Here is a 26,936-nt window from a genome sequence, read left to right on the forward strand (position 1 = left end):
GAAATTCTCCCTGTAGTAGTGGTACAGGTGGCGCCATGCAGTGATGTCATCATGGCACCTGCGCTGTGACGTCCTGTGCATTACCGGCGGTCAGAGCAGGGACTTTTCAGCTCATTAGGATTAATCAGTATTGGCGCACACAGCACAGCATGCCGAAACACCTGTGAAGCTCCCAGGATTCAAGCCCTAAGGCTAAAAGCCTGATACGCCAAATCCCAGGGACCCTGGGCAATTGCCCAGTTTGCCCCCGCTAATGTCGGCCCTGCCGAATATGACAACTGAAATATAGAATTAGTGGTTAGGCTAAATACATGACTTGTAATGTTATAAAAGGCAGCTTTATGCTTGCTATCAGCCTCTATATAAATGAATACATGGCCAGTATAAATGCTATTAACTGTTCCGTTTGTCTTTTAATCACAATACCAGCTGGAACAAGGAATTTCCCTCATTTGTCCATGTACATCAGCTTTTACCCATTTCCCATGAGAAACACGAATCTCCAGCATAGCAAATGAGATTGAAGTTCAGAAGGCATTGAATCCTAATTGAGATCCCGCCAAACTCCTATCTTCTGCTAAATATCAGGTTACATTTTATCAGCGAGCGGCAATTATAGTAAATTGTGAATAATACAATCTAAATGGCTTGTTGTTATCCTCTAAAGGTCCAATAGAAAAGTTCTCAATATCTATGTTCTAAAGAATTACGATACAATACAAATGGCAATCGCTTCATGGTTACAAAACAATCCAGAAATAAATTTCAGGACGAATCAATGACTCACCGTTATTAACCAGAACATGGAGGTCCAGATTTTTCGCTTTGAAATTCTGTACACAATTCCGTATGGACTTCATGGAAGCCAAATTGCAGAATACAAATTCCACTGAGAAAAAAGGAAATACATTTATAAAGACATTTCTAAAAGCTTGTGAGAAGCAGTGAAGTTTCTGTTCCATTTTATACCATAGCTATAAAATTAATCATAGACTTTTGGCAGATGAAAAAAGAAAAAGCGGCACTAATATACATCCCATTATTAAGGGCGAGCAATTCAATTTGAGGACAGGAGGTTTTTAGCTATTCTATTCACAGGAATATAATAGATCATGTTCCCGAAACTTTGGGCAATAGTTCTTATTTACGCATAAAAGTGGAGCCCATTTTTTTGCATTACCAATGCATATTTATTCATTTGCTAATGAAGACTTGTATCCTATATCATGGATGGTACCCTACATAGCCATAGTACTGTATCCATACCTACTGCCCTCCTGTTAGAAGCTGCTGCTGTCTTTAGTCCTGTTACCATGTCACAAAATGGGGGCAACAATCTCAAAATAAGCATAGTGTGCTTTCAAAGTCCAAAACACTGTCCCTGGGTAGATGCTACATCATAGTAGGCCAAAGGACCTTTGCTGGTGACACGTGGATAGGTCCTTTGCTCACAAGGATCCAATATCTACCAGGGGGAGTGTCTTAGACTTTAAAGACACTTTAGGGGAGATTTACTAATAGTGTGTGAGTTATAGACGGTGCCCACTTAGGTTTATTAAACAGCATCAGGCACTGTGATAAATCTGGCGCAGTTTAAGACCATCTAGTCTGTTGCATTATCAGGATATCTAGTCTAAGTGTACACCATAGGGGAAGCGGGGGCCCCCAGTAGGGGAAGGGGGTTCATCTGGCATGGCGCAGTACACTGATTTCCTAGTCAAATTTCCAATCATTGACAAGATCAATTTGCAGTTTCATGCCTTGCCACAAGGGGTGCTGTTACACAGCTCAAGAAAAGGGATGCGCATCTACAATATAACCACAGGGACAGGGTATGATACAAGGGAACCTCTAGCACCCACACCTATATTGAGAAGAGGGTCCCACTTGATGTGGTGGTAGCTACGTCAAGTCTGAGATTAAATGGAAGGCTGGTCATGTAAGTGTTCGTATTACACAACTGCAAAAAAACAACTATTTGTTGGCATGAATCGCCTGGCTGCAAATGTCTTATGGTTAATACAATTATCAGGTTTAACATTAAAGTGTGACATTTCCATATTGGAAAGGTGGCCAAAGATACTAAAGCCATTGTCAGATGTGCTGTGATCATTAATGCTTAAATGTCTCATATGAAGACAGCTTCATAACCTTATTTTAAGCTTCAAAGACACATTTCAGTTCAAATGTAGTTCAAGTCAGATAGAAAAAAAATAATATAAAAGTCAAATCCTCTTTCCTTCAATAAAATGCAAAGAAGAAAAATTAATATGACCTACCACCAAGGCAAGGCTATGCTAATACCATATAAACCTCAAGGTAAAACAATAGCTGTCAGATGGGCAAGACTGTGATCGTAAGGTACGATAATGTACAGTGAAATCTCTGAGGGGTCCATTACAAAGTGGTCTTTGTAGAAGGTACATGGCAGAAAAAGAGCACATGGTCCATCTAGTCCGTCCCTAAGTCCTTTCCATTTGAAAAAAATGAGGATAGATTTATGTTACTGTTAATGTAAAGAAAATAACATACATGCAGACTAGATGAACCGTGTGGTATTTTCTGACATCAGTCTTCTATGCTTCAAGAAGACCACTTTTTCATTCAATTTTGGGGGCACTTGCACCCCTGTGCGCTCTGTGTCATTCTGCCAGGTTTCCGTCCTAAACCGCTGTTGTCCGCCCGCAGCCTCTCTGCAGGGAAACCGTTTTTTTCTTTGGCCAGACGCAAAATTGGACATGCAGGACTTTGTGTCTGGCCAAAAAAAAAAAACCAGTTTCCCAATGGAGAGGCTGCGGGCGGACACCAGCGGTTTGCTTTTAAAACCCATTCAAATGAATGGTTTTTAAAACTGACCGCCGGCAAACCGTCTCCTGTCCAGTTTATCTGGGGAATAGGATGGAGACCTGGCAGAATGACAGAGAGCACAGGGGAGCAAGTGTGAACACTCCCTTTCAGTGGTTGTATCAAAGTTTCACAGTCTCTTTCCACATTACTATGTGACCAAAATCATGTCAATACTCAAGGGATGAAGAAGATGGCCAGAATGCATTATGAATGGTCCAACTGAAAAATTGTAACAGGAAATCTGGCATGGGAATAAAAGTATTTCATAAAATAGACCAAACCAATGAAGTAGAGGGCCTGAAGATCATGTGATTGCCTGACTGCTGTCATGTGGGGTGTGATGCCAAAAACTACCTCCTCATTCATTAGACAGGTGGGAGGATCTTCTCCTGTAAATAGCCTCTAGTTTACCAGTTTGTGTGGCTACCATCAATCCAGTACACAAAAATGCTGCCCAATGGAAGGACAACTTAAAGGAGTCTATCAGCAGTAAACTGGTTACAAAGCTAATGCCAATCCCAGAGGTCATTCTACAGTGTCCAAATATGCCTCTGCTATTCAGCTATGGAGTCCCTTTTGCATGTAAATTGCTGTTTTATTCATATGCATGTACTTTGGGGGCATAGCTTAGATTTCTGGGCTTTAATCTCAGCTCTAGATTTCCATGCAAACACTTTTGATCTCATTTACATACATATAAAATTGTTATTTACATGAAAATTGTATATTTGGAAATTTTAGAATGACCTTCATAAGGTACTGTGGTTAGGTTTATAACCAAGTTACTGCTGACAGACTCTCTTTAACTGGTCTACTTTTAAGCTTGCAAGGAAGTACTTGTACACCCTTATGCTGGGTTCACACCAGCCCCCTATATCTGTTTTCAGGTTTCCGTCTTCTGCCGACAGAAGACGGAAACCTGGCAAACCGTGTCCGGCCGTGAGCACCAGCGAGCATTTTGTGCACTCAGTGCCGAAACCAGGGTTTTTTTTAACCGGACACAAAGTCCTGCATGTTCGACTTTGTGTCCGGTTAAAAAAAATGGTTTAGCCACGGGAGCACAAGACTCTCACCGGCGCTCACGGCCGGACACTTTCCAAACCCATTCAACCCAGTTTCGGGCAGGAGACGGAAACCTGCAAAACGGAGACCAGGGCGCAGATGTGAACGATGTTAAGTAACTACATGAAATCGTACAGCTGCAGAACTGGAGAGCCAGCGGTTATTACAGCCAGACCTCCCAAGGCAAGGGCAAGGGCAGTTTAGTACTAGAGATGAGTGAACAGTGTTCGGAACAGCCGTTCCGAACAGCATGCTCACAGCAAGCTCTCATAGAAATGAATGGAAGCGGCCGGCACGCGGGGGGTTAAGCGGCCGGCCGCCGGCAAAGTCTGCGTGCTAAGTGCTTCCATTCATTTCTATGGGAGCGTGCTGTTCGGATCGGCTGATCTTAACAGTGTTCGCTCATCTCTATTTATTACCTACCCAATCGCTGTACTCAGTGAGTGCTCTGCACATAGCTATGGGAGCCACCATGATGCAGCTCCCCTCCAAGTAAAGTGTCAGCACCAGTTACAAGTTCTAATCCCACCCCTGGCGACACAACTTCATGAGTCAACTACATAAAAATTACCATAATGGATAGAGAAAAGTATTATAAAAAGTTTAAAAAAAAAAAACCAAACAACCCAAGAGTCAACCCGGTCAAAAAACAACCCAATAGTCTCAGGGAAAAAACTGGATTACAAAGAGCGCTTATTGCAAACTCTATCACCAAAAAGGGTGTTTAAATTAATTAATTATTTAATATCAAAAGTGATAAAATATACAAGTACTTAATAAAAAATTTAAAAATAAGAAAAAAATAGATATTAATAAATGCTACGTTTCACATTTGTACTGAATGCTTCCTCAGGCAATTTTTATTTATTTTAGAATTTATTGAAAAAAAAATGTTATAGTCCTCAATACCGTGTATGTACATGAAAATTTTTTGAAAATGTGCTTCATTCGGAAGTGGTTAAGTACATTTTAAATAACTATTGACTATGACTACATTATGGGGCTGATTAATCGTGGTTTATGTGCCAGAATACTGCCATACAAGCCATAAAAAAGTCACAAGTGTTTGCGAAAGTCAGAGTTTTTATTCAAAAATTACAACTTTTTCATTTCTTTCCTTAAAGATGACATGATGGACATGTTGGGCCCTATCAGATTTGTTATTGTTTCCACTAAATCTATACCAGTAAGCAACCTCGGTAAATTTCTGTTTAAGCTCACGGACCTCAGAGGATGTGCCTAATTTATGACACGGCCCCACTGTGTTTTTCAGAGCTAACAGAGAACGTTCATAGGGGTAGGAGAGCAAGCTTTTATAGTTAGGACCCGTTCACACAGGCACAGAGGGGGCGGATTATGGCGCGGAATCCATATCATAATCTGCCCCCTCACAATGGTGGTCTATGGAGACCGCCAGAGCTGCCCTTTCTTCAGACGTCCACTTTGCGGCAGCAACCTCCGGAGTCGGCCCATTGATTTGAGCCTACTACAGAGGGAAAAGCCGCGACTGTCGGAAGCCGCGACAGTCGTGGCAGGCGGATTTTGGCCCGAGATTGACGTGGCTCCCTGCGTCACTCTCGGTGCCAAAATCCGCCCTTCCGCCCCCCATGTAAATGGGGCCTTAGGTTCAAGATCAAGATAGGGTTTAGGGTAGGGGACTATGGAAGCACTTTTACTTTTACTATAGACATCTCTAGAAAAGGCCTCATTGAATACATAAGAGTCATTATATTTTAACTATGGCTTTTAAAAGCATCCGTATAAATTTAGAGTTTTAACTCTTTCTTTCCTATTTTTAGGCTAAGGCCCCATATTGTGGAAACACAGCTTTTTTTTGTTGCAGATTTTGCTGCAGTTTTTTGAGCCAAAGCCAAGAATGGCTACAAAAGGCATGGACAATATAAAGGAAGTTCTTATACTTCTATCTTCTTCTTAATCCACTCCTGGTTTTGGCTGAAAAAAAAAAAAAAACACAGCAAAATCTGCAACAAAAAAAATCTGCGTTTCCACAACGTGCGGCCTCAGCCTCAAAGTTAAATTATTTTCAGAAATACCAGTTACGCTGGGTTCACACCAGCGTTCGGCAGTCTGTTTTCAGGAAACCTGTCATGCCCAGTCCGGCCGTGAGTGCTGGTGGGTGTTTTATGCTCTCCGCGGTGAAACTGTTTTTTTTTTAAAAACCGGGCACAGAGTACTGCATGTCTGACTCTCTGTCCGTTTAAAAAAAAAAACGGTTTTGCCGCGGAGAGCATAAAACGCTCACCGGTGCTCACGGCCGGACACCTTTCAAACCCATTCAAATGAATGGGTTTAAAAGAGTCCTGCAGCTTTCCGTCTCCTGCTCTGTTTTGTGCAGAAAACGGAAACCTGCAAAACGGACTCCCGGGCACAGATGTCAATGAGTCCTTAGATTATTTTATGGGCTGGACATCATGTACTCCGTTACACCCCAGAAGCCCATGTCTATGGTAGACATTAAAGTTAGCACAACTTCCCTTTAACTTCGGAATCTTAACCTTGTTTTTTTTTAATCTTGGCCTAATTCTAATGACGCCACATGTACACAGCTTACATTTCACAAAGTACACAATCTGCTGCCAAGTGTAGGCAGAAGAAGCAAATTTTGCGCATCTTGAAAACCCCACTATCCTGGCAGAAAGCCCCGTGTTTTTCATGTAGAAAAGGGCACATTTCTAGAAGATAAAAAGTAGGCATGTGACATAAAGCAAATCCGTTACCTGTTGTCTATTATACGACACTATAGACACTTTCCATTATTCATATTTTGTATTTTATAAAAATGCTACATTGTTTCTAGATTTTAATTAACTTTTTGACATTACTTTACAGAAATAACATCACTTTTGTTAACCATGGCATTTATGTTTATTTGTGCGGTATTTTTAGCCCAGGTCCCTGTATAATAGGTAATTTATCTTCAGATATGCCAAAATAAATCACTGCCATAGTAAGGTGATAAGACAGTATGTCGTAAACGCTACATGCTTGAGGTTTGTGCCGCATTAATCCATCCATACTGTGTACATACATTTTCTTACAGGCACAAAAGGAGGAAATTCATTAATGTCCAAAGTGACGGTTCATGCTGCGATGGACTGGAAACCCCATTGTTTTCACACAATTTTTCTGGCTAAAGAGAGACCACAGAGAGCCTTAGTTTATCACACGAGTCATTTCATTTTGAGCTTAGCTTCTTATCGGCGCTCTGAATGTGGGAGAGGGATATATTTTACGATAACATCAAAAGAAGACAAAATGAATAATGGGCACAGATTGGAAAAACAGACAATACGGCTACCGACTGCTCGCTGGTATTACGGATACATAAATCATCTGGCTACTGTAAAAATATACTCTGTGGACCTGGACATTTAGCATCTACATTGAAGAGGTCAGCAATGGGATCAGGAGGGCACTTGCCCCCTCTAGTCTTTATTATCTTTTAATATACTATCATGGGTGGATGAAAAGTAGGCTTGCCCATGCATTTCCGAAAATTCGCGAGCAGTGGTTATCTCCGTCTGCTTCAACCGGGAAAAATGAGGAGACTCGACTTTGCAAATACTCGTCATTAAATATTTCCTATGGTTTTGTGTCTAACGCCGCTGTGCAGATCTATGTATCTCCATAGCAATAGATCTAATCTATCAAAGTGATGTAATCGAAAAGAAACGGGAGAGATAAACGTATGACGGCAGACTACAAAGGATTCATTTGCGGTCTGTTACCATGGAGATGATCAGATCTGTATACAAGCCACAGACTGTTAAATATTGCAAAGATGCCGTTAGATGCAAATCCATATTTTTTGGCCCCGCTGTTCCAAATGTATGTGAAGGATGTAAATAGACATAATGGGGCAGATTATGAATTTTATGCCAGTTTTCTGGTGTACAGGGCAGGAAAAAGTCACAATTTTTTGTGCATGTCATGTTTATGTGCTAAAAATGTTCTACTTTTTGCTTTTTATACCACCTTTTTCACTTTCCTGAAACGGGACATGGCCACAGACGCCTCCTGATTTATGATCATTCACGCCAGTTTACAAGGATGCTTGAAATCTATGGCAGCTATAAACTGGTGGCGATTTCAGTGCAGAAGAAGCACTGAAGAGGGTATGCCTGATTTATGATGAAGTGTGCACCTACTCATATATGAGGAAGACCATTCTCCAATTCAGGAGGTATTAAGATTGGTGACAGGTCCTCTTTAAGCAAAAAATATTTTGAAAACTGCTTTAGGCTGAGGCCCCACATGGCATCCCACAGCAAGAAAACACTCGGCGGCAATGCATCGTGGTTCTTCCCGCAGTGCTTTAGACAGAAAGTTCACAGAGATTTCCTCTGCGGACTTTCTGTTACAATTAAGCCTAAGGGGAAATTACTGGTGTTTCCGTAGGTATAATTGACATGTTTTGGATATCGCGTTGTGTCTGCACCGCGGTTTTTACCGCAAAGTGGGCATGGGATTCCCTGGAATCCCATTCACTTTGCTCTGACTGTACAGTGCCGCCATTTTTACTGCAGCATGTGCCCTGTGGGCAAATCGTGGCACTTCCCATGGAGTCCAGGCCTTAAGCTAGGGCCCCATGTTGCGGAAACAGATTTTTCTGTTGCAAATTTTATTGTTGTTTTGTTTTGCTAAAGCAAAAACAAATGGGAAATACTGTATATAGAAAGTTCATATACTTATACTGTTTTTTTTAATCCACTAAGGATTTTGGTTCAAAAAACTGCAACAAAATCTGCAGAAAAAAACCTGCATTTCCACAATGTAGGGCTTTACCTGAATTACACTATATACTCACATACTTAGAAATGGCTAGGAGGACCACAAAAATATTATGGTAGTGCTCCTTTTTTTAAGTTTAGTTGCATTGAAGTGATAATGGTTATTAAGATGTAAATGGCTTTTAATCCTTATTTACCCATAAAAGAACATCAAGTCCTTCTCTTATGTAGTCTAGCTTAAATATACCGTATATAAAAAGCCATACAGGGCAGTGTTTGCAGGAATCCCAGGTCATTGGGAGGCTGAGGTTGTCAGATCACTTGAGTCCAGAAGTTCTGCTTGGGTGTTCACACTAATTTTGGCTTCTATACAGAGACTCTGGTGGAGCTCAGAGCCATCATGCTGTCTATGGAGGTGTGAAGCAGCACAGATTGAAAGTAAAAAATGAAATAAATCCCTTTTGACTTCAAGGAGTGATCAAGCTGAATTGGTGTGCATCACACACTGCTTATAACAAACCACTGTTGGTTCTACAACCAAGTCAACATCCACCTAACTGTAGAGGGTGGCCTCATAGTCATAAAGTAACCAGAAATCAGGTTTTTAAAAAATATTTGTTTAAAGAGGATCTGTCGCCCAGTACAAAATAATATACATCAACCTACCAGAGGTCATATCTTTTCGAACAGGAGAACTGGCATGGCAGCCATAAAATGATGTGTATCATTTAGTATTTTGCAGTTGGTGATAGGAAATGGCTAAAGGTAGAGCTAAGGCCCGGTTCACATTTGCGATTGGGGATTCCATTGCCCTCTCCACATTAAAAATGTGGAGAGAAAAGTCCAGCAAGCAGCAATTTTCTTTCCGCATTTCTCATATGGAAACCACATGGACCCCATTATAGTCTATGGGGGCTGTAGGTTTCCAAGTGGACTCCTGAACGGAAACCCATGTACAGATGTGAACCGGTCCTAAGTATTCTGTAGTGCTATACAGAGATAGTCATCACTTCATGTAGAGCTTGTCCTTGGTCCACATGAATGCTATAAATACTGTCTGAATACATAATAATTAAACGTTATGTATACAAAAACTATCTAAGCCATGTAAAAAAAGTTCCAGTTTTCAATTTTTTTTTAGAAGGTATAAAAACATTGCAAATATCATAAATTTGGTATTGCCATGATCATACAGGTAACATGTCATTTTTACCACAAAGTGACCGCCACTACCAGATATTATACTGTGTGGAGGGACCACTATAGGACATTATACTGTGTGTGGGGGTCGCTATGGGACATTATACTGCATGCAGGGCCAACGTTGGATTATTATACTGTACTGAGGGGCTAATCTGGGACATTAATTTGTCAAAAGGATCTTTGGTATCAATGGGGGGAGGTGCACTTTCTAAACAGCCTCATGACTCCTTAATCTACCCCGGTGGTAATTAATTAATGCAGGTTACCACTCGCTCCTTAAATGTCACGAAGCATGGAGGACATTTTATTATATCTGGGGGTCATTATTGTAAATGTAGAGGCCATTATACTGTATTACATGTGGGGACAATGCGGGATCCATTATATTACATGTGTGGCACTGTAGGGGCCATTCTACTGAGTGTGAGGGCCATTACAATACATGTGGGGGCACTGATGGGGCCCATTACATAATTAAAAAAGGCTCTAGATGAGGCCTTATTTTATTAGCATTTATAAGTGATCACTATTTAGGTTTACTCGATTGGGACATTTTCTCACCACGGGGTACTTCGCTTGAAAAGTTGGAAACCACTTTGCTAGGTTATGGTGACAGTTGGTGACAGAAATTTGGTATAACCTACATGCATTGTACTGTGAGGATTAAAATCTGAAGCAAATATCCTTCAGTATGAAGCAATGCAGCCAAAGATGTGGACTAGGGGGGCCACACGGTGGCTCAGTGGTTAGCACTGCAGCCTTGCAGCGCTGGAGTCCTGGTGTTCATATCCCGCCAAGGGCAAAAAACCATCTGCAAGGAGTTTGTATGTTCTCCCTGTGTTTGTGTGGATTTCCATCCCATATTCCAACGAAGTACTGATAGTGAAAAATGTACATTGTGAGCTCTATGTGGGGCTCACAATCTACATAAAAAAAAAAGATGTGGAGTAGGTAGGCTTAACCACCAACTCCAACTCCTTAATTTTTCAACATTTCTACTCCAACTCCGACTCCTTCATATATGGTTGACAGCTATGGTCAGCCAGAACCAGTCAAAATCCGCTAATAATTCATTACAAATCTAGTAATTGAATTCCTATGAAAGTAAAAATGCTAAATGTTTATGTACATAGTAAATTATACAAATACTAATAATTATATAACATTATCAAAAATGATTAATTATTTTATTTGGAAGCCAGAGTCGGTTATTGTTTTTCTGACTCAGACTCAACAGTCCTAAATAGAGATGAGTGAGTAGTGTTCGATTGAATACCTCGCTCCCATAGGAATGCATGTAAGCAGCCGAATACCAACGAGTTAAGCGCATCAAATATTCACTGCGCTTAACCCCTTGGTGTTTGGCCGTTTACACGTATTCCTATGGGAGCGAAGTATTTGATTGAATACTATTCGCTCATCTCTAGCCCCTGAATAAAGCCTCACAGAACTACTATATACTTTGTGTTAGATCCTGTATGTACGGAGATACTGTCACCTAGAACAATGTTTGTAGGAGAGACTAACTCCCTACGCAGGGTGTTCAGAGGAGGATCCTTTTTTTGGCAGACAAGAAAATTTAACAAAAACCTTTTGTAAATTAGTTGCACGGAGGGCAATATGAAATTTACTGTAGGTGTCATTAAATTAAAAGGTATAATCGCATTGACCAATGAACTCTACTATGGCATAAGCAACACATAACAAACCACCAATAACACAGCAAAGCAAAAAAACATGCTATACACGTCGAAAGAAACCCTATCCCTGTTAGTAACATCCTGCTGGTAGAGCATTTCCGCAGAAAAGGTTAGGGAAAGTAGTAAGTGAGATCAATGGGAAAAAAAATCCATCATTGATCTGTGTAAAAAGTTAAATAAATGCACCATAATGTAAAACAACAAAACATAGGAGCACATTTTATAGCCATGTAGAGTATATTGAAATAATCAATACGTATTGCATGTTTGTGACCAAGAGATGCCGCAGGATCATTAATCTAGCAAAAGCTTAAAAAGACCAAAGTCCCATTTAGAAGAAATCACATAGTAACAAATGCTTTTAAGCTAATTAAGAACCCTTTAAGCAAGAGAGAAGAATCTGCAGATGGTAATCCATTCTCCTAGCTCTATGCTTCTGTGGCAAGTAGTTTTGGCTTTTTTACATATCAGTAATTGCAATGAATTTGGCAAGTAGTAATATCTACTGGCACATTAGGAAAGCATTAGACCTGTAAACACTGGGAAAATGACTTGTAGAAAAACATCTTATCGTAAAAAAAATCAATTACAAGACTTGTCTGCCAATTACAAAGGAAATAACTTGTCACTTTAACCATTCCAAGAATCTAATTAGTAATGTTATTAGGATCTGCTATTATATCTAATCATAAGGCTACTAATATCAGCGGAAAGGCAACAGGAATTCATTTTCCTTCCAATCACGTTATCAAGATTACATATTAATGAATAATATTATATAATTCGGTTTTAAACCTTTAAGGACACAGGGTTGTTTGTACGTTAATGGCACTTACTGAACCAGACTAAGGGCCCGTGCACACGGAGTTAACGCGAGTGCATTTTAGCATAATACACATGTATAGAATACACGTGTAAAAAAGGCATCAAAATACGCACCAAAAAACACGACGTGTATTTTGACGCGGTTTTTACATGTGTAAAAAATTTCATTGAGGACAATGGGAGTGTTATTTTTACATGTGTATTCTATACACGTATATTATGCTAAAATGTACTCGCGTTAACTCCATGTGCACGGGCCCTAAGGGACCTTTTTAAACCCTTAGGAAGCTTATGCAGCTGTTTCGGGTTAATTATTCTAATTTTCTGAGATAACGACTTTTGGGTGTAAGCCATAATCATCAACATTAACAGAAAGAAACACTTGAAAAAGTTCACTCTGTCTGTAATGACTCAATATAATATATGGGTTTCACTTTTTTAATTGAATTATTAAAAAGAAATTTTTTTTTTGATGATTCTAATTTATTGAGGTGCACTTGTATATGCTCAGCTTGACATAATAGTAAAGTGCAGAGTAGGAAGGGATTAAACGGATGGTCTAGTTTCAGCAAATAAGGGTGGGTTCACACATGCGCCTGGTCTCCACTTTACGCAATCTGGCGGCTTTCCCTCTTCTGCCCCGAGAAACTGGACAGGGGACGGAAACCGGCAGTCAGTTTTTAAACCCATTAACTTGAATGGGTTTGCAAAGTGACCGCCCATAAGCGTCTTGTGCCTCTCCACGGCGAAACAGTTTTTTTTTTTTAACCGGACACAAAGTCGGACATGCAAGACTTTGTGTCCTGTTAAAAAAAAACCAAAAAACGCTTTCGCTGTGGAGAAGCACCAGAAGCACATGGGCGGTCACTTTGCAAACCCATGAATGGGTTTGAAACTGACTGCCGGGTTTCCGTCCCCTGTCCAGTTTCTCGGGGCAGAAGACGGAAACCTGCCGGATTGCCAAAAGCGGAGAGCGGGCGCTGGTGTGAACCTGCCCTAACTATTATTGTTTGTATAATAAAAAGTGATACTATTTTGCAATATAATTTCCGTATATATTCTTCACAGTTTTCTAGATCTCTGCTTCCTGTCATTTCTTGTTCATTTCTAGAGATAGGCGTACTGTTTCGGCACAAATTGTTAGTTTTTACAAACACATTCCTATCGACATCGATTGCATACATCCACATTCCTATCCTCATTGGTTATATACAAACACATTCCTATTCACATTGGTTGTTTACATGAACATTTTTAGAATTGCCCCTAATTATACAGAAATGGTAAAGAAAGGAAAGTTGTAGCTCAGCATTATAAACAGCTGAAGATGGACCCATTAAGTGAATGTATAGCAATCATCTGCATATTTATAGACACAAATGAGCATGTTCTCCATACAGTACATAGGATTCTGAATATCAGTGCTACGTTCACATGTGTTGGAGTCTTCGTATGAGATTTCATCGCAATGTCCACCTGAAATGGGTATGTCACTGCGATCTAATAACAGGATAAAGATAACACCAAGAAAGAGAAATAGAGAATTATGATGAAGCATAGCCTGTATTGTATCATCCTCACAAAAATGTAGGGAGTATGGCCATGTGTCCTTGTGCTAGGGTCAATGAGAGCTTTGGTGCAAAAGCTTATGGGATTATATTTTTAGATGCCACCACTTTGATACAGATACTATACTGGGGATTTTTTTCCTTTTGTTATGATTTTTTTTTTTGTTATTCCCTTGGCGTATTATTACATCCAGTAAATGTACAACATGAATTATGCCTGGGTCTAGAGATACAGTATGTACCAACATGTCAGGAAGATCAAACACGACGAGTAAATGTGCCCATGCGATCAACAATGTGAGTCTTGCTATGGCAGATCATAGATTGGCAGAGCTCCTGCCATGCATTTTTGATTCCTGCAGTTTTTTATGGGCTAAAAATATTAATGGGTGTACCCATTAATCTAAGGGGTTGGCCATCAAATAAGTTTTATGGCTTATCCTTAGAATAGGGTATAAATATTGGATCAGCGGTGGGCCAACTAACAAGACCCCCGATGTGTACACAATATGCAAGACGGGGCCAGAAGCATGCAATGTTGTGTATAGTGGCCAGGCACCAGTTCTACCAGACACTACATAGGGACTGGAGGTATCTGCTTCTGACCCCATGTTTTATATAGCATGGGTTTTTATTCAGAAGGCCATAAAAAGTTGTAAAAATATTAATGGGTGTACCAGATAAGTGGGGATCCAACACTGAACACCTTCAATGATTAACTGTTCTTAGCCGCTGATAGAGAATTGAGCAGGAAGCAGAAAGCTCCGTTCTCTGTGTAGTGGCCAGACCCGGTACTGCAGATCAGGACACAGGACCCCTCACAGATTATATACTGAATGGTGTTAAAGTAGTGTGGATAAGAGAAATAATATTGAAATAACTGGTTTAGCCAGAGACTGGGATTCGCTAAAAAACAGAAAACACTAAAGGGCTCAATCCCTGAGTATTTGGCCATATAATTATTAGAGCTAATTAGTTGTGACACCTTATTAACCTTGTTACAAATAGTTTGTATCAAAGGCAGAAATAAATACATTAGTGTCACAAATATCTGCCAGCGATAATCTGATGTAATTTCCTTAGATTTAACATATGCAAACAACCTAAATAATAACAATGATGTTACTCATCCAAAATTGTTTATATCATTTTAGGTAACAGTATCAGAAAATATCATTCATCTGTCTTTTCCTATTTACATACTATGGAATCAAAGGAAAACGATGTAATACAATATACAATACATTGTGCTACCCCAATGGGTAAATACAAAAAGAGCATGGGAAGCTCTTTGGAAAAAATGAAATTGTACAATTTCTCTGTAGAAGATACTATCTAGTACATGTATTTTCTTGAAAGATTAGATTTGGTTATAGAATGTCTTTATTTTTTCTCAACTGAATCCAAACTTGTTTTTAGCATATTAAAATGCAAAGTAGAAAAGATCCTACAGAAGTAACATATGTCTATAGGTATTTACTATATAAGTAAAGGCCCCCTAAATCGGATGTCCATCTGTATATTCCTCATCCAAAAAATTACCAGTAAACAGAATCACATTTAGTTTCAAAAATGTGTGCGCCACAACTAAAATGAGTACAGTCCTAAAAGTTGTAGCGAAGCTTGGAATAAGGGGACGTTCACACTACCATTAGAAATGTCCATCATTCTCTTCCGTCATAGGATGACAAAAATGGACTATAAGGGCCCCTTCACACGGCGTAAGCGCTCGGCTCATTCCGAGCCATACACGCGAGCGCTTCTAAACACTTCCCATTCACTTCAATGGGAGTGCGCATAAAGCCGGCTTTACGAGCGCTCCCATTGAAGTGAATGGGAAGTGTTTAGAAGCTTACGCCGTGTGAAGGGGCCCTAACAGTGATATAGTGTTGGATTCAGACAGATCCTACTCCATCTGCATCCATTCCCATTCACTCTAATGTAAAAATGATGGAAGCTTTCTGTGTTTACTTTGTAATGGAAGAAAAAGTCCTGCAAATATGGCTTCTTCCTATAGAAACAGTAAAAATAAACAAATTTGATAGAAGGAAGGTTCCGCCATGTTTTATTATATGAGAATGAATGGGAACACATGCACACCATTAAAATTCATCGCTCTCATCCTGTGAAGGGTGAGGACGGACGGACATTTATAATGGTAGTGTGAACCTACATTATTTCACGTATAACGGAAAAGGCAGAGTCCAAACTCAATGTCACCCAAACATACATTGGTCTTGGCCTTTATTAAAGTATTGTTGACTGCTTTCAAGTGTACAGCATTCAATATACACTTTGCAGGGGAGTCAAGCACAACAAGTGAAACTAAAATTTGACTCCAAGGTTATTTGATATGTACGGATACATCAGTGGAGCTAGTCGTGTCATAGCAAAGATCAAAAAATTACAGTAAAGATCAGGAAAAAACAGTAGTGTCGTACAAGTGAGTATAGACTGATCTTCCGCATTTGATTTCCTTTTCCTTTTCACTTTGTTATCCTTGGCATCAGATATCTGAATGCAATAGACTCAATTCCAACTGCAATGCTCCAAATGAAAGCCCTTTCTTTCGAGAGACGCACAATTCCAGCTTCCATTATATTCCTAATTGAATTCGGTCAGATTGCAAGGCCATACAATATGCTGCTGAGTGAAAAGAGCCCAGATGTGAAGCTGATCAGATAGCAAGAAGAAAATAAAACAATAAGATGATGCAGCAGTCCTAGAAGATGGGTGACCCACGACTCAACTCCCTGGTGTGCTCCTCCTTGTCATTCTGATGAGATGTTGACGCACTTCCCAACTGCTTCTTATTCACTGTGTGGCACAATGTGGCTCACACGAAGGGTGGTATTATATTAAATGTATTCCTGCAGCACACAGGACATATTTAATATGTTACATCTTGAAACTGCAGTCCGTCACTTTTTACCAACTTTGACTTCACAGCCCTGGAAGGCTTTAATAGAAATTTCACTTTTCAGGCGTGGACACAGACTATTTTTAAGACTCAACACCTGCTATGTGGTAATCCATAACTGTACCATTTCCTTCTCTATTTCTCAAGACCTCTTTTTTCCCATCTGAATGTTACTAGTGCAGTTCTGGGAAGGCAGTGAAATGCAAAGGTCATTCTGCTCCATATAATTAACAACAAAGCCTCAGTTTTTAGGCCTTTTCTGAGCATCGACATAGAAATTTTGTAGCCTATAAGAGCATCCAAGTGGAAATAATAAATATCATATATGAAGTAGCACGGCCGTAACTAGAGGAATATTTACTATCACACAACCCTATTGTACTGAAGATCTACAACTGTCTAGCTGTCTGTACTCCCGATTTATCAAAGTTGGCTTTATAAAAAGTCACGAAAATTGTTGCAAACTCACTCCAGTTAGTGGGTGGTGTAAAAAGTAGAGTAACATTTCAAGACAGATGTGTTACTTATAGATGTTTCCAATTTATCAAATATCATGCAAGATTTGAGAAATGTGATGCAAATTATGACACCTCTAGCAAAACTGATTTTAAAATTCCTCTAATGAAACATTTTCTCCATTCTGTTCAAAATGCTTGCATTGTACATTGTAAGTGGAACCAATGGTCATTTATAAACCTCATCTAATCGGAAGAGCTCTACTATGGTGCAGTAGAAAGTAGCGTTCCAAACAAATTGAAAGATTTTGCAAACTTTAAAGGTCCGCTCAAGGGACCACCACTGGGAGTGTCACAAAATGATAGAGCAATGTCGGTGGGAGGGTCATCTTAACCGACGTAATGCGACCTAGTAGGGTAATAGGTAGAGGCCACCACTTATCTAGGGGAGTTCTGAGTTCGCAGAAGTGTAGGGTCACAGAGTGTAGGGTCACATATTTTTGGGTAATGTGAATCCTAAGATAATGGATGGAAGTAGCCCTCTACTCGAATTTATAGTTACTATGAAGGAGAACTAGGAGGTCATGGGGAATGTTGAGGGTAGAGCTTCAGTTTTAGAGGAGTTAATCTTATACCCCGAGAGGCTAATATAAACCCCTAGTACCTGCAATAGGTTGGGTAGGGTGATGTAACTAGAGGTTAGGGTAAGAAGCACATTGTCTGCAATGAGGGAAATCTTAAATTCCCTGTCCTGGGCCCTGAGTCCCTTTACATCTGGATCAATGCATAGAGTGAATATACAAGGAGAAAAGGGGGCAGCCCTGTCTCGTCCTGTTATAGATGTGGACAGGGGACGAGGATGAGTGAAGGAGCTTTATAACTGCTGTGGGCCTGGAATAGAGAGCCCTGATTGCCATAAGAAAGGCGGATGAGAACCCAAAGCTTTCCAGTATGACCATGAATAACCAATCAAGGTGATCAAAGGCCTTCTCGGCAGCCAAACTGAAACGCAGGGTAGGGGTGGAGTAATGGTTGATCCACTAGACCTACAGTCCTTCTCGTGTTGTCACTCCCATTCCGGCAGGGGAGAACAGAATTTTCAGAGTGAACGTCGACCCTCGAATATGACTTCACAGTAGATATATGGATATAATCTATGTCGGAGTAATTTTGTAAATTAATTACATTACTTACCTTGTAAAGATTCTGCATTCCAGAAGAATACTTGGTGATTACAGTAATGAAGCCTTGTGAATTCTGAAGGCAGCTTGTGACTACATTCCTCTATGTCAAATGCTTTAAAAAATAAGTTAAAAGCTAAATATCTGCTGTTTCTTTTGTTGTTTGAATACGGCCTAAATAAATGCTGCTTATGTACAGCGAGTATAATTGTCTCTCCGGGGATTTTGAAGGGAAAGGTCAATGCATGTCTCGTGTTTGCTGCCTCTTGCTTAGTGATCTGATAAAGGATGTCTGTCACCTCACGTCAGACACTCCGTACAGCTCAACACAAGTGAGAGCAAATTCACAGCATCTGGCTATTTGTCAGAAGAGATTGGGGACAGCTTTGTTCTTTACTCCCGATGCCACTTTAGGGCACTTGTAGAAAGGATTTTCCGTTTTTATTTTATATATTTTATCCCAGGTGTTCAGTGAACATTGATGTTATAAAAAGTGCCATAATCCGATATATATATATATATATATATATATATATATATATATATATATATATATTTATTTTTTTTTTCTGATGGTGGAGAATATATATATATATATATATATATATATATATATATTCTCCACCATCAGAAAATCTATCACAATCTACCCCCTCATAATAGAGACATCATAGGCTTATGGGTAGTGGCTATGAACGCAAAACTGCAGCCCATAAAATGTTTTGTAATTGCCTGTTGTCATCCACTGGAAAAGTTTTCAATGCAAGATGTTAAGGAGGCTGCCCTCTAGAGGGCAGCATACAGAGGCACTGTTCTCCTAATTACATCCTGGAGAATAGATTTGCATATTTTTTACCCAGAATCCCTAGCAGAGCAGGAATGACTTGGGTAAAAAATATGCAAATCTAATCTCCTTCCTGCCTATGTAGGCGAACACTCTCCCTAATGTGGACGAGTGCCCCCATACCCAGGAATGACTTGTAAGTCTCCGTACTGCCTATGTAGGCACACACTCTTCCTAATATGTATGATTATCCCCTGACCCCAATGCAAGACTAGTCATTTATTTTTTATAGACACATACAAATATAACGAGCCATTTGTACTTGGAAATTTTCCCTACCTACCTAGCCACATTTCGTGCATTTCCTAATCTACTACATTCCTAATGAAAGCATAAAGAATATACAATTACAATAGGATGCATTTCGCTTCCTTGACAGAAAGTGATTTCTTGCTCTAGTGCCACCTTTTGGAAGGCAGCCCCTACAGATCAATGCAAGGTTTTCCTGAAGCTAGTAGAAAAACTGAGAATATACCCAAGCCAGTATATTCATATGACCTCTCACCCATCCAGTATCTTGCTTTGCACTGATGAGAGTCAATAACCTCTGTCTGCAGATGGAACCATATTCCTTTTGAAGGAGGTATTCTGGCTTAGCTATTGTGATGACCGAAGTTATGTATTATTGCCTAATCATATTAGCCATTTATATACATCCTTAGTGAATGTTGTGTTATAAATCTACCTCAGTGGTTTGTGTGTATTCAAGGGGGGGGATAGGGTTACAGGGGAAATAGTTTTTCTCTAGCTGTGCATAATCATATAATTTTTATGGTTTTACTACATCTGGTTAAGCAGACGCAGATGGGGTTGGGGAGTATAGTTGACCTCCAGAGCAAGCAGAGTCACATAGCTCTCCAAAGAAAGGAAGAAGGATACTTCTTTCCCAGATAAAAACAAGTTGTTCACCTCCCACACCAGAGAGTAAGAGGGGGGCACCCTGGCAGGGAGATGTAGATAAATCCTACATTTAAAGGGATTCTATCATTGGGAAAGCTAAATTTTAACTTAGCATATATTTGTATAGCCTTTACAAAGGCTATTCCAGACATACCTTTTATTTGTTAATCCTCCCAGCCATTTTTGAATTAGCCCACTTTTATTGATATGCTAATTAACAGCACAGTGCACTCCGGAAGTTCACTGAGCACTGAGTGTTGTGTGTAAACAGGAGGAGGTGAGAGCAGGGAAGGCTGATGAGTTATCAGCATCAGCGTCAGCAGCCTTCCCTGCTCTCACCTCCCCCTGTTTACACACAACACACAGTGCTCAGTGAACTTCCAGAGTGCAAAGTTATGATGGAGTTCAGTATGATGCCCCCCGTGATGCACGATCGGTTTTATATTAAATTTGGCAAGTACTTCCTATCCCTTCTCTAGGATTCATACAGTAGCTAATACCACAAAAGCCTATACCTACAGCACACGATGCTACTTCCTAAATCCATGGGGAAATTTCAAAAAACAGTAGGCAGGGAGACTATGGGGGCAATTGTTTGTCTAAATTGTAAGAAAATGTGTAAAAGGGGGGAAATACACTTTATTCTTTGCATGAAAGTTCCTTCAGAAGTCTCAAGTTATACAGTCAGCACATCTTTATGTCTCTTATATAGCAATAACATATTCTGCAATGCTTTATGGGTATTATAATCACTTACTATATATCCAGTAGGTCTCACAATCTAAATTCCCCATCAGTATGTACAGTATTTGGGGTATAGGAGGAAACCCACTTAAACACGGGGTGAACATAAAAACTCCATACAAATGTTGCCCTTGGTCAGTTTCAATTCCAGGACCACAATGCTGCAAGGCTACAGTGCCAACCACTGCGTCACCCTGTTGTGACCATCTAGTCAACTATTACTTTCAGAAGTTGGTAAAAACAATTGGGCAAAGGCAAATCTTTATGCCATAAATTACATTAATGGGAACAGTGTGCAAAACAAGAACTCAATCCCTGTAGCCATGAGTAATGTGTGGTTAGATCTTTTTTTTCCTCTGATACATCTCTGTCTTAGAGAACTTCACGTATTGGGAGAATGGATGTTCCATAAATTTCATTCATTGACACAAAGCGTATACCGGCCGACAGCATCAGACTGTGTGGGAACATACTGTGCTCTATTATACAACAGAAATGAGAACAGCCCAATATAATGTAAAATATATTCATTGGATTCTTTCCAATCCCTCAGTAACAAATATTTAATCAGAAAAAGAAGAAAATAATATCATAATGATTTTTAACAAGATAGTAACAAAATCCCTTTGAATTATATTGAAGTTAAGAAAAATACACAATAATAAATGTTTGATTATGGTCAAAATCCTACTAATATTATAAATGTGAAAGTTTGTATGTTTGTGTGTTTGGATGTTTGGTCCTCAATCACGCCAAAACGGCTGAACGGATTTGGCTGACATTGCACACATACCTAGCTGGTCACCTGGAATGAAACATAGGCTACTTGATATGCCTCTAAGTGCCGGGAATTCCTGACCGCTAGGGCCGAATGTATGCTCTGGTTAGGCTTAAGGACCAGAGATGACGTCATCACAGGTCCTTCAGCCGTTTCCGGATTGGATGGCACTATTGTCTGGGCGAATCTATATTGGCTGAAACCGGGCACTGTGTGAGCTGAAGAAAATGGCGTCGAATGGACGGTCAGCTGCGGAGCGAACATGCAGCCATGCTCTTGGGCCACGCAGTCGTCATCAGGTGTGCCGCTTCGGTTAGTACGACGGGGGATTTTGGAGTTGAAGGTGTGGGGGGCACATGTAGGTAGCCTACGTATGCAGCCTCTGTGTCGTGCCACCTACACTAGCGGGTGTCCAAGTTCTGTGTGCGCAGCGGGGAAATGTGCAATTCCGCCTCTGCCGGTGGGGGGAATCAGTGGGCACGTGGGGGAGGTTGTTGGGGGGGGGGGGGGACGCAGCCTTTTTTCGACTGAGGTCTACTACGTGGGGCCTTAGCCTCACATTGTAGATTCTTGGAAATCTCTCTCTAGATTACGCTTCTCTATATAGACACTGGAATAAAGATTATCTGCAGAAAGATGATTACTAATAAAAATAATGAAACCGCTATAAATGACAAAGGGAGAAACGCATAGAGCTCGGCTAAAGACAGAATATCAAATGCCCTGTTCCTTAGTCAACAAACAGTTTATGTGCTTGAAGAGCGGCTGGTGCCTAATCTTATTATTTAGCCTGGGGAGAGCAGGTACAAGCTGCACCATACAAGCACAGCAGGTTATTTATTAAGCAGCAGTTGAATGACCTTATACACAAGATGGTTTCATATACACATCCCATATATGATATTTCAGCCACATACTATGAAGTAACAAGACAATTTATACTGGTTTCATAAAAAAAGGAATCGTAGCCTGGAAACAATGCAGTTTTATCATTGGCTGCGCTATCCTTTTATATGGTATATAAGGCAGGCTGTCAACACTATAAATCATAAGGACATTTTAATACAGAGAAAATGGCTTTGTCCTATGCCGTCAGCACAAGGATACACTGCTGGGAGCAAGTGAGGAAAGAATTAGCATGAACGTCAGGGCAAAACTACAAATTAATGAAATCTGTCAAAAACTCTGTTAGTACATGACGGGGCTACTGACAGGTCCTTATTTATGCCACTATGTCCTGGCTGTTTGTTAATACTGAGTGATCTGCATAATGTAAACTACTGTTGTGATCCACTGTGGGAATCCTATCTACTACCCATTAAACAGCTGAATTATGACATCGTCTAAAAGTAAGTAAGAGCGGGTTCACATCTGCGCCCGGTGTCTGCTTTGTGGGTTTTTGCGTCTTCTGCCGACAGGAGACGGAAACCCGGCAGTCAGTGTCTGCCCGTGAGCGTCTTCTGGTCTCCACGGCGAAACCGTTTTCTTTTAACCGGACACCAAGCCTTGCATGTTCGACTTTGTGTCTTAAAAAAAACGGTTTTGCCGCAGAGGCCAGAAGACGCACACAGGCGGACACTTTGCAAACCCGTTCAAATGAATGGGTTTGAAAAGTGACTGCCGGTTTCCGTCTCCTGTCCAATTTCTCGGGCAGAAGACGGAAACCTGAAAGCGGAGACCGGGCGCAGGTGTGAACCCACCCATATTGGTGATGACATCAGGTAACATGTATAACCATGATATACTCTAAATCTGTAAGGCTAAATCGACTTATTGCACCCCATAAATAGCTCTCCAAAGATAGATGAATGGGTATGGCGTGTGCCATAATATATTTCATTACAACCTGAGGGAATCCCCAATTCCCCAATTTAAAGTGAACCTGTTGAATATGCAGTCAGTCCTATCTGTGGGATGTGTTATAGAGCGGGAGAACGGAGCAGACTGATATATACTTTTACTAGCATCTGCCCACGACTTTGTCTGCGGATTGGTGTTGGCACCGAGCCGCGTAGAGTTAGCCACTTGCTGTAGTGTATGTTTCGAGGCGTGCACCCCCGCCCCCCTTTCCCCCGCACTCCCGGGGGCCCCCTACCTCCTGCTTGGCCCCGGTTCCCCTACCTCTTCCCCCTCCCCCGTGCCACAGACCCCCTTCACCCATTCCTCCTTTCTCTCCCTTCTCCCCCCCTACGCCTATGCCATCCAACCCCCCCCTTCCCCACGGGCCTGACCATCCTCCCGCAGGCCTCCCCCCTCCCCCTCTTCATTACAAAAACTTGTGCCACACAATCGGAATCACCATTGAGCCTGCTGGCCCGGGGTTCCATTTTTGTGGCAGCCTGAGGTCCTGTCTGTGACCCCGGGTTTGCACATTTCATCTCTATTCTGGCAGGATTGATTAGATGCAGTTCTACCAACATTAAAAAATAATGTCATGCTGTTCAGAAGATAGCAAACATAGCTGATGTTTCCCAAATGTGTTTATCTCGGCAAAATTAGTAAAATGTTTAAAAAAAAAGAAAAACAAATAACTATAAATTCAGTATTGCCAAAATTATACGGAGCATAGAAAAAAAGTAACAGCGTTCGCTATATGGGGAAAAAATAAATAAATAAATATATATATATATATATATATATATATATATATATATATATGTATATATATATATATATATACAGTGCCTGAATCCAATTTAGAATCTGTGGAAAGAGCTGAAAACTGCTGTTCACAAACGCTCTCCATCCAACCTCACTGAACTTTGGCTGTTTTGCAAGGAGGAATAGGCAAAAACTTCAGTCTCTCAATGTGCAAAACTGATAGAGACATACCCCAAGCGACTTGCAGCTGTAATCGCAGCAAAAGGTGGCGCTAGAAAGTATTAATGCAAGGGGGCCGAATAATTTTGCACGCTCAATTTTTCACTTTTTTCTTTGTTAAAAAAGTTTAAAATATCCAATAAATTTCGTTCCACTTCACAATTGTGTCCCACTTGTTGATTCTTCCCCCAAAATTTAAAATTTTATATCTTTATGTAGCAAAAGGTTGAAAAGTTGAAGGGGGCCAAATACTTTCGCAAGGCAATGTATATATTATTTGTTGCTGCATTTATTTGATTCCCCTAGGGGTCCTAAATTCCCAGCGATACGACCATTAATGCTATTCATTATAATGTTAATGCGTTGCAATACATCGCAAATTACTGGCACTTCTATTACAAGCTGCATAGAGCAACCTGTAATAGAAGTGAACTCCAAACAAGCCTGGGAGCTTTAATAGACACCTAGCTGTCATCAAAATGCATCGCCAGCCTCAGATCTCGTCATGGGGACTGCCGAGCCTTCCCAAAATGTCAGTGCCCACGTGAAAATGATTGCAGGCATTAGTGCCAAGTTTTTCAAATATAATACAGCAGAGACTCAGCAGCTATGGAGGCCGCTCAGGAACATATTAAAATACCCGACATCTGCCATAACATAACAGTACAGAAGGATGTCTAATGTGCAACCTCAATATATAGCAGAGACACAGTAAATAATATTTAGGAATTTGAAAAAAAAACATGAAGAAATATACATTTTTGACTTGAATGCTTTCAGGTCACTGTAACTTAATGATTCTATACATGTTCCCATCAGCAAAATGTGAACAGATTGTGTATTTCAGAATGGAAGCAATTATTTGTACAGAACCCCCCTAAAGCTTTATTTAAAGAACCCGGGAAATCCTCTCGACTGAACTTTTAGTGTTTGCATACAGTATATGCCTGTGGTATAAGAATAAGGTTGTCAGCTCCAGGGAGCGATATTTCTCATTGAAATCATTTTATTGCACACAGCGGTGAGCCCAGTCACTCTGCAACCTCAGGCAGTAAATGAAATTATGCCAGTCTTATCTTTTATGTATGCACTTCTAAACATTTATATACAGTATGTTATTTCCGCTGAGAGACAATCATTATATGGCTGCAATATTATGACTACCATAAAATAGTAAAATAGCGTAAGATAGTTTTCTGTATCGAGCATTCAAGTACTGCTACTATAGAGGGCACTGCCATTCTGTGTATTTGTTTGAAGAGGACCTTTCACCATCTGGGGCACATACGGTTTAATACACCGCTAGAGAGCTGACAATGCGCTGAATTAATCGGCTTTCCTGTTCTGTGCCCCAGGTGAAGAGCTATCGGTGCCGATACCGTAGTGTGAAGTGCATTTCTGACAGTCAGAACACAACAATGTCTATTGCGCTGTACTGTGAGAACAGTCGTTGCTCACTGCCCAGCCATGAAGCCCCCCCAACCCCCAATACTCGTCTATGGACACCGCTCACAGAATACAGTGCTATAGGTGCTGCTGTGAGGAAGGGTGTTCCTGACTGACTGTCAGAGACGCCCTTCTGACAGTGAAGAGCTACGGTATCAGGACCGATAGCTCTTCACCCGAGGCACAGAACGGGAAAGCTGAATTCAGCACACTGTCGACTTTCTAGAGGTGTATAAAACCGCATGTGCCCCAGGAGGTGAGAGGTCCTCTTTAATGAAGGTGTACATTATCCTGTACATGAGCAAAGGAGCTTTAACACTGGAGGGGACCACTGACTTCATATTTATAACATCCATTTGGCATATCCATTTTTGCATCTGTGAACTGTGAATAGATGCTAAAAATGTGAAGTCAATTGCCCCTTACTCTAATTTATTTCTCCTTCTCATGTGAATACTGGGGAAAATATTTTTCTTCAACATTGACCTTCTGAAATCTATTTCCCGATTTGTAAGCTTGGGGTCGTTTACATCTGTGTTGTGGAATTTTAATTGTTTTTTTAATTGGATAAAAATGAACTTTTTCCTCTACCCATACATTTATATTTACATTGAGATACATAGAAGATGGATGCAAAGTGAAGGTAATGCATTTGTATCCATCTGCACATTCTTTTTTATTTGTAGCATCCTTTTTTTTTTTAACAATGTGGATGTCAGCTTACACTAGGGTTCACACATGCGATCAGGTTTCTGATCTACAGGTCCGCTTGTGTACACACAAAAAACGGAAACCCAATATGCTTAAAAAGTGCATATTGTGGGGAGGTAGCTCAGTAGCGGCAACGGTGCAAACCCAACCAGTCAGAGACAGGGACACAAAATATTCAGCA

At 40.5% G+C, this 26,936-nt stretch overlaps 1 protein-coding gene across 1 annotated transcript in view; it reads right to left on the minus strand.

Moving 5' to 3' along the window:
* DHRSX (dehydrogenase/reductase X-linked) overlaps positions 1 to 26,936 on the minus strand; it is a 225,260-nt gene that overhangs the window by 73,072 nt on the left and 125,252 nt on the right. Inside the window, exon 4 of the mRNA XM_075263860.1 lies at positions 788 to 889. Within this exon, the coding sequence (XP_075119961.1) occupies positions 788 to 889 (102 nt within the window). The remainder of the gene's footprint in view (positions 1 to 787; positions 890 to 26,936) is intronic.

This window comes from Leptodactylus fuscus, chromosome 2 (genome assembly GCF_031893055.1).
Source record: "Leptodactylus fuscus isolate aLepFus1 chromosome 2, aLepFus1.hap2, whole genome shotgun sequence".
In the NCBI taxonomy this organism is placed as follows: Eukaryota; Metazoa; Chordata; class Amphibia; order Anura; family Leptodactylidae; genus Leptodactylus; species Leptodactylus fuscus.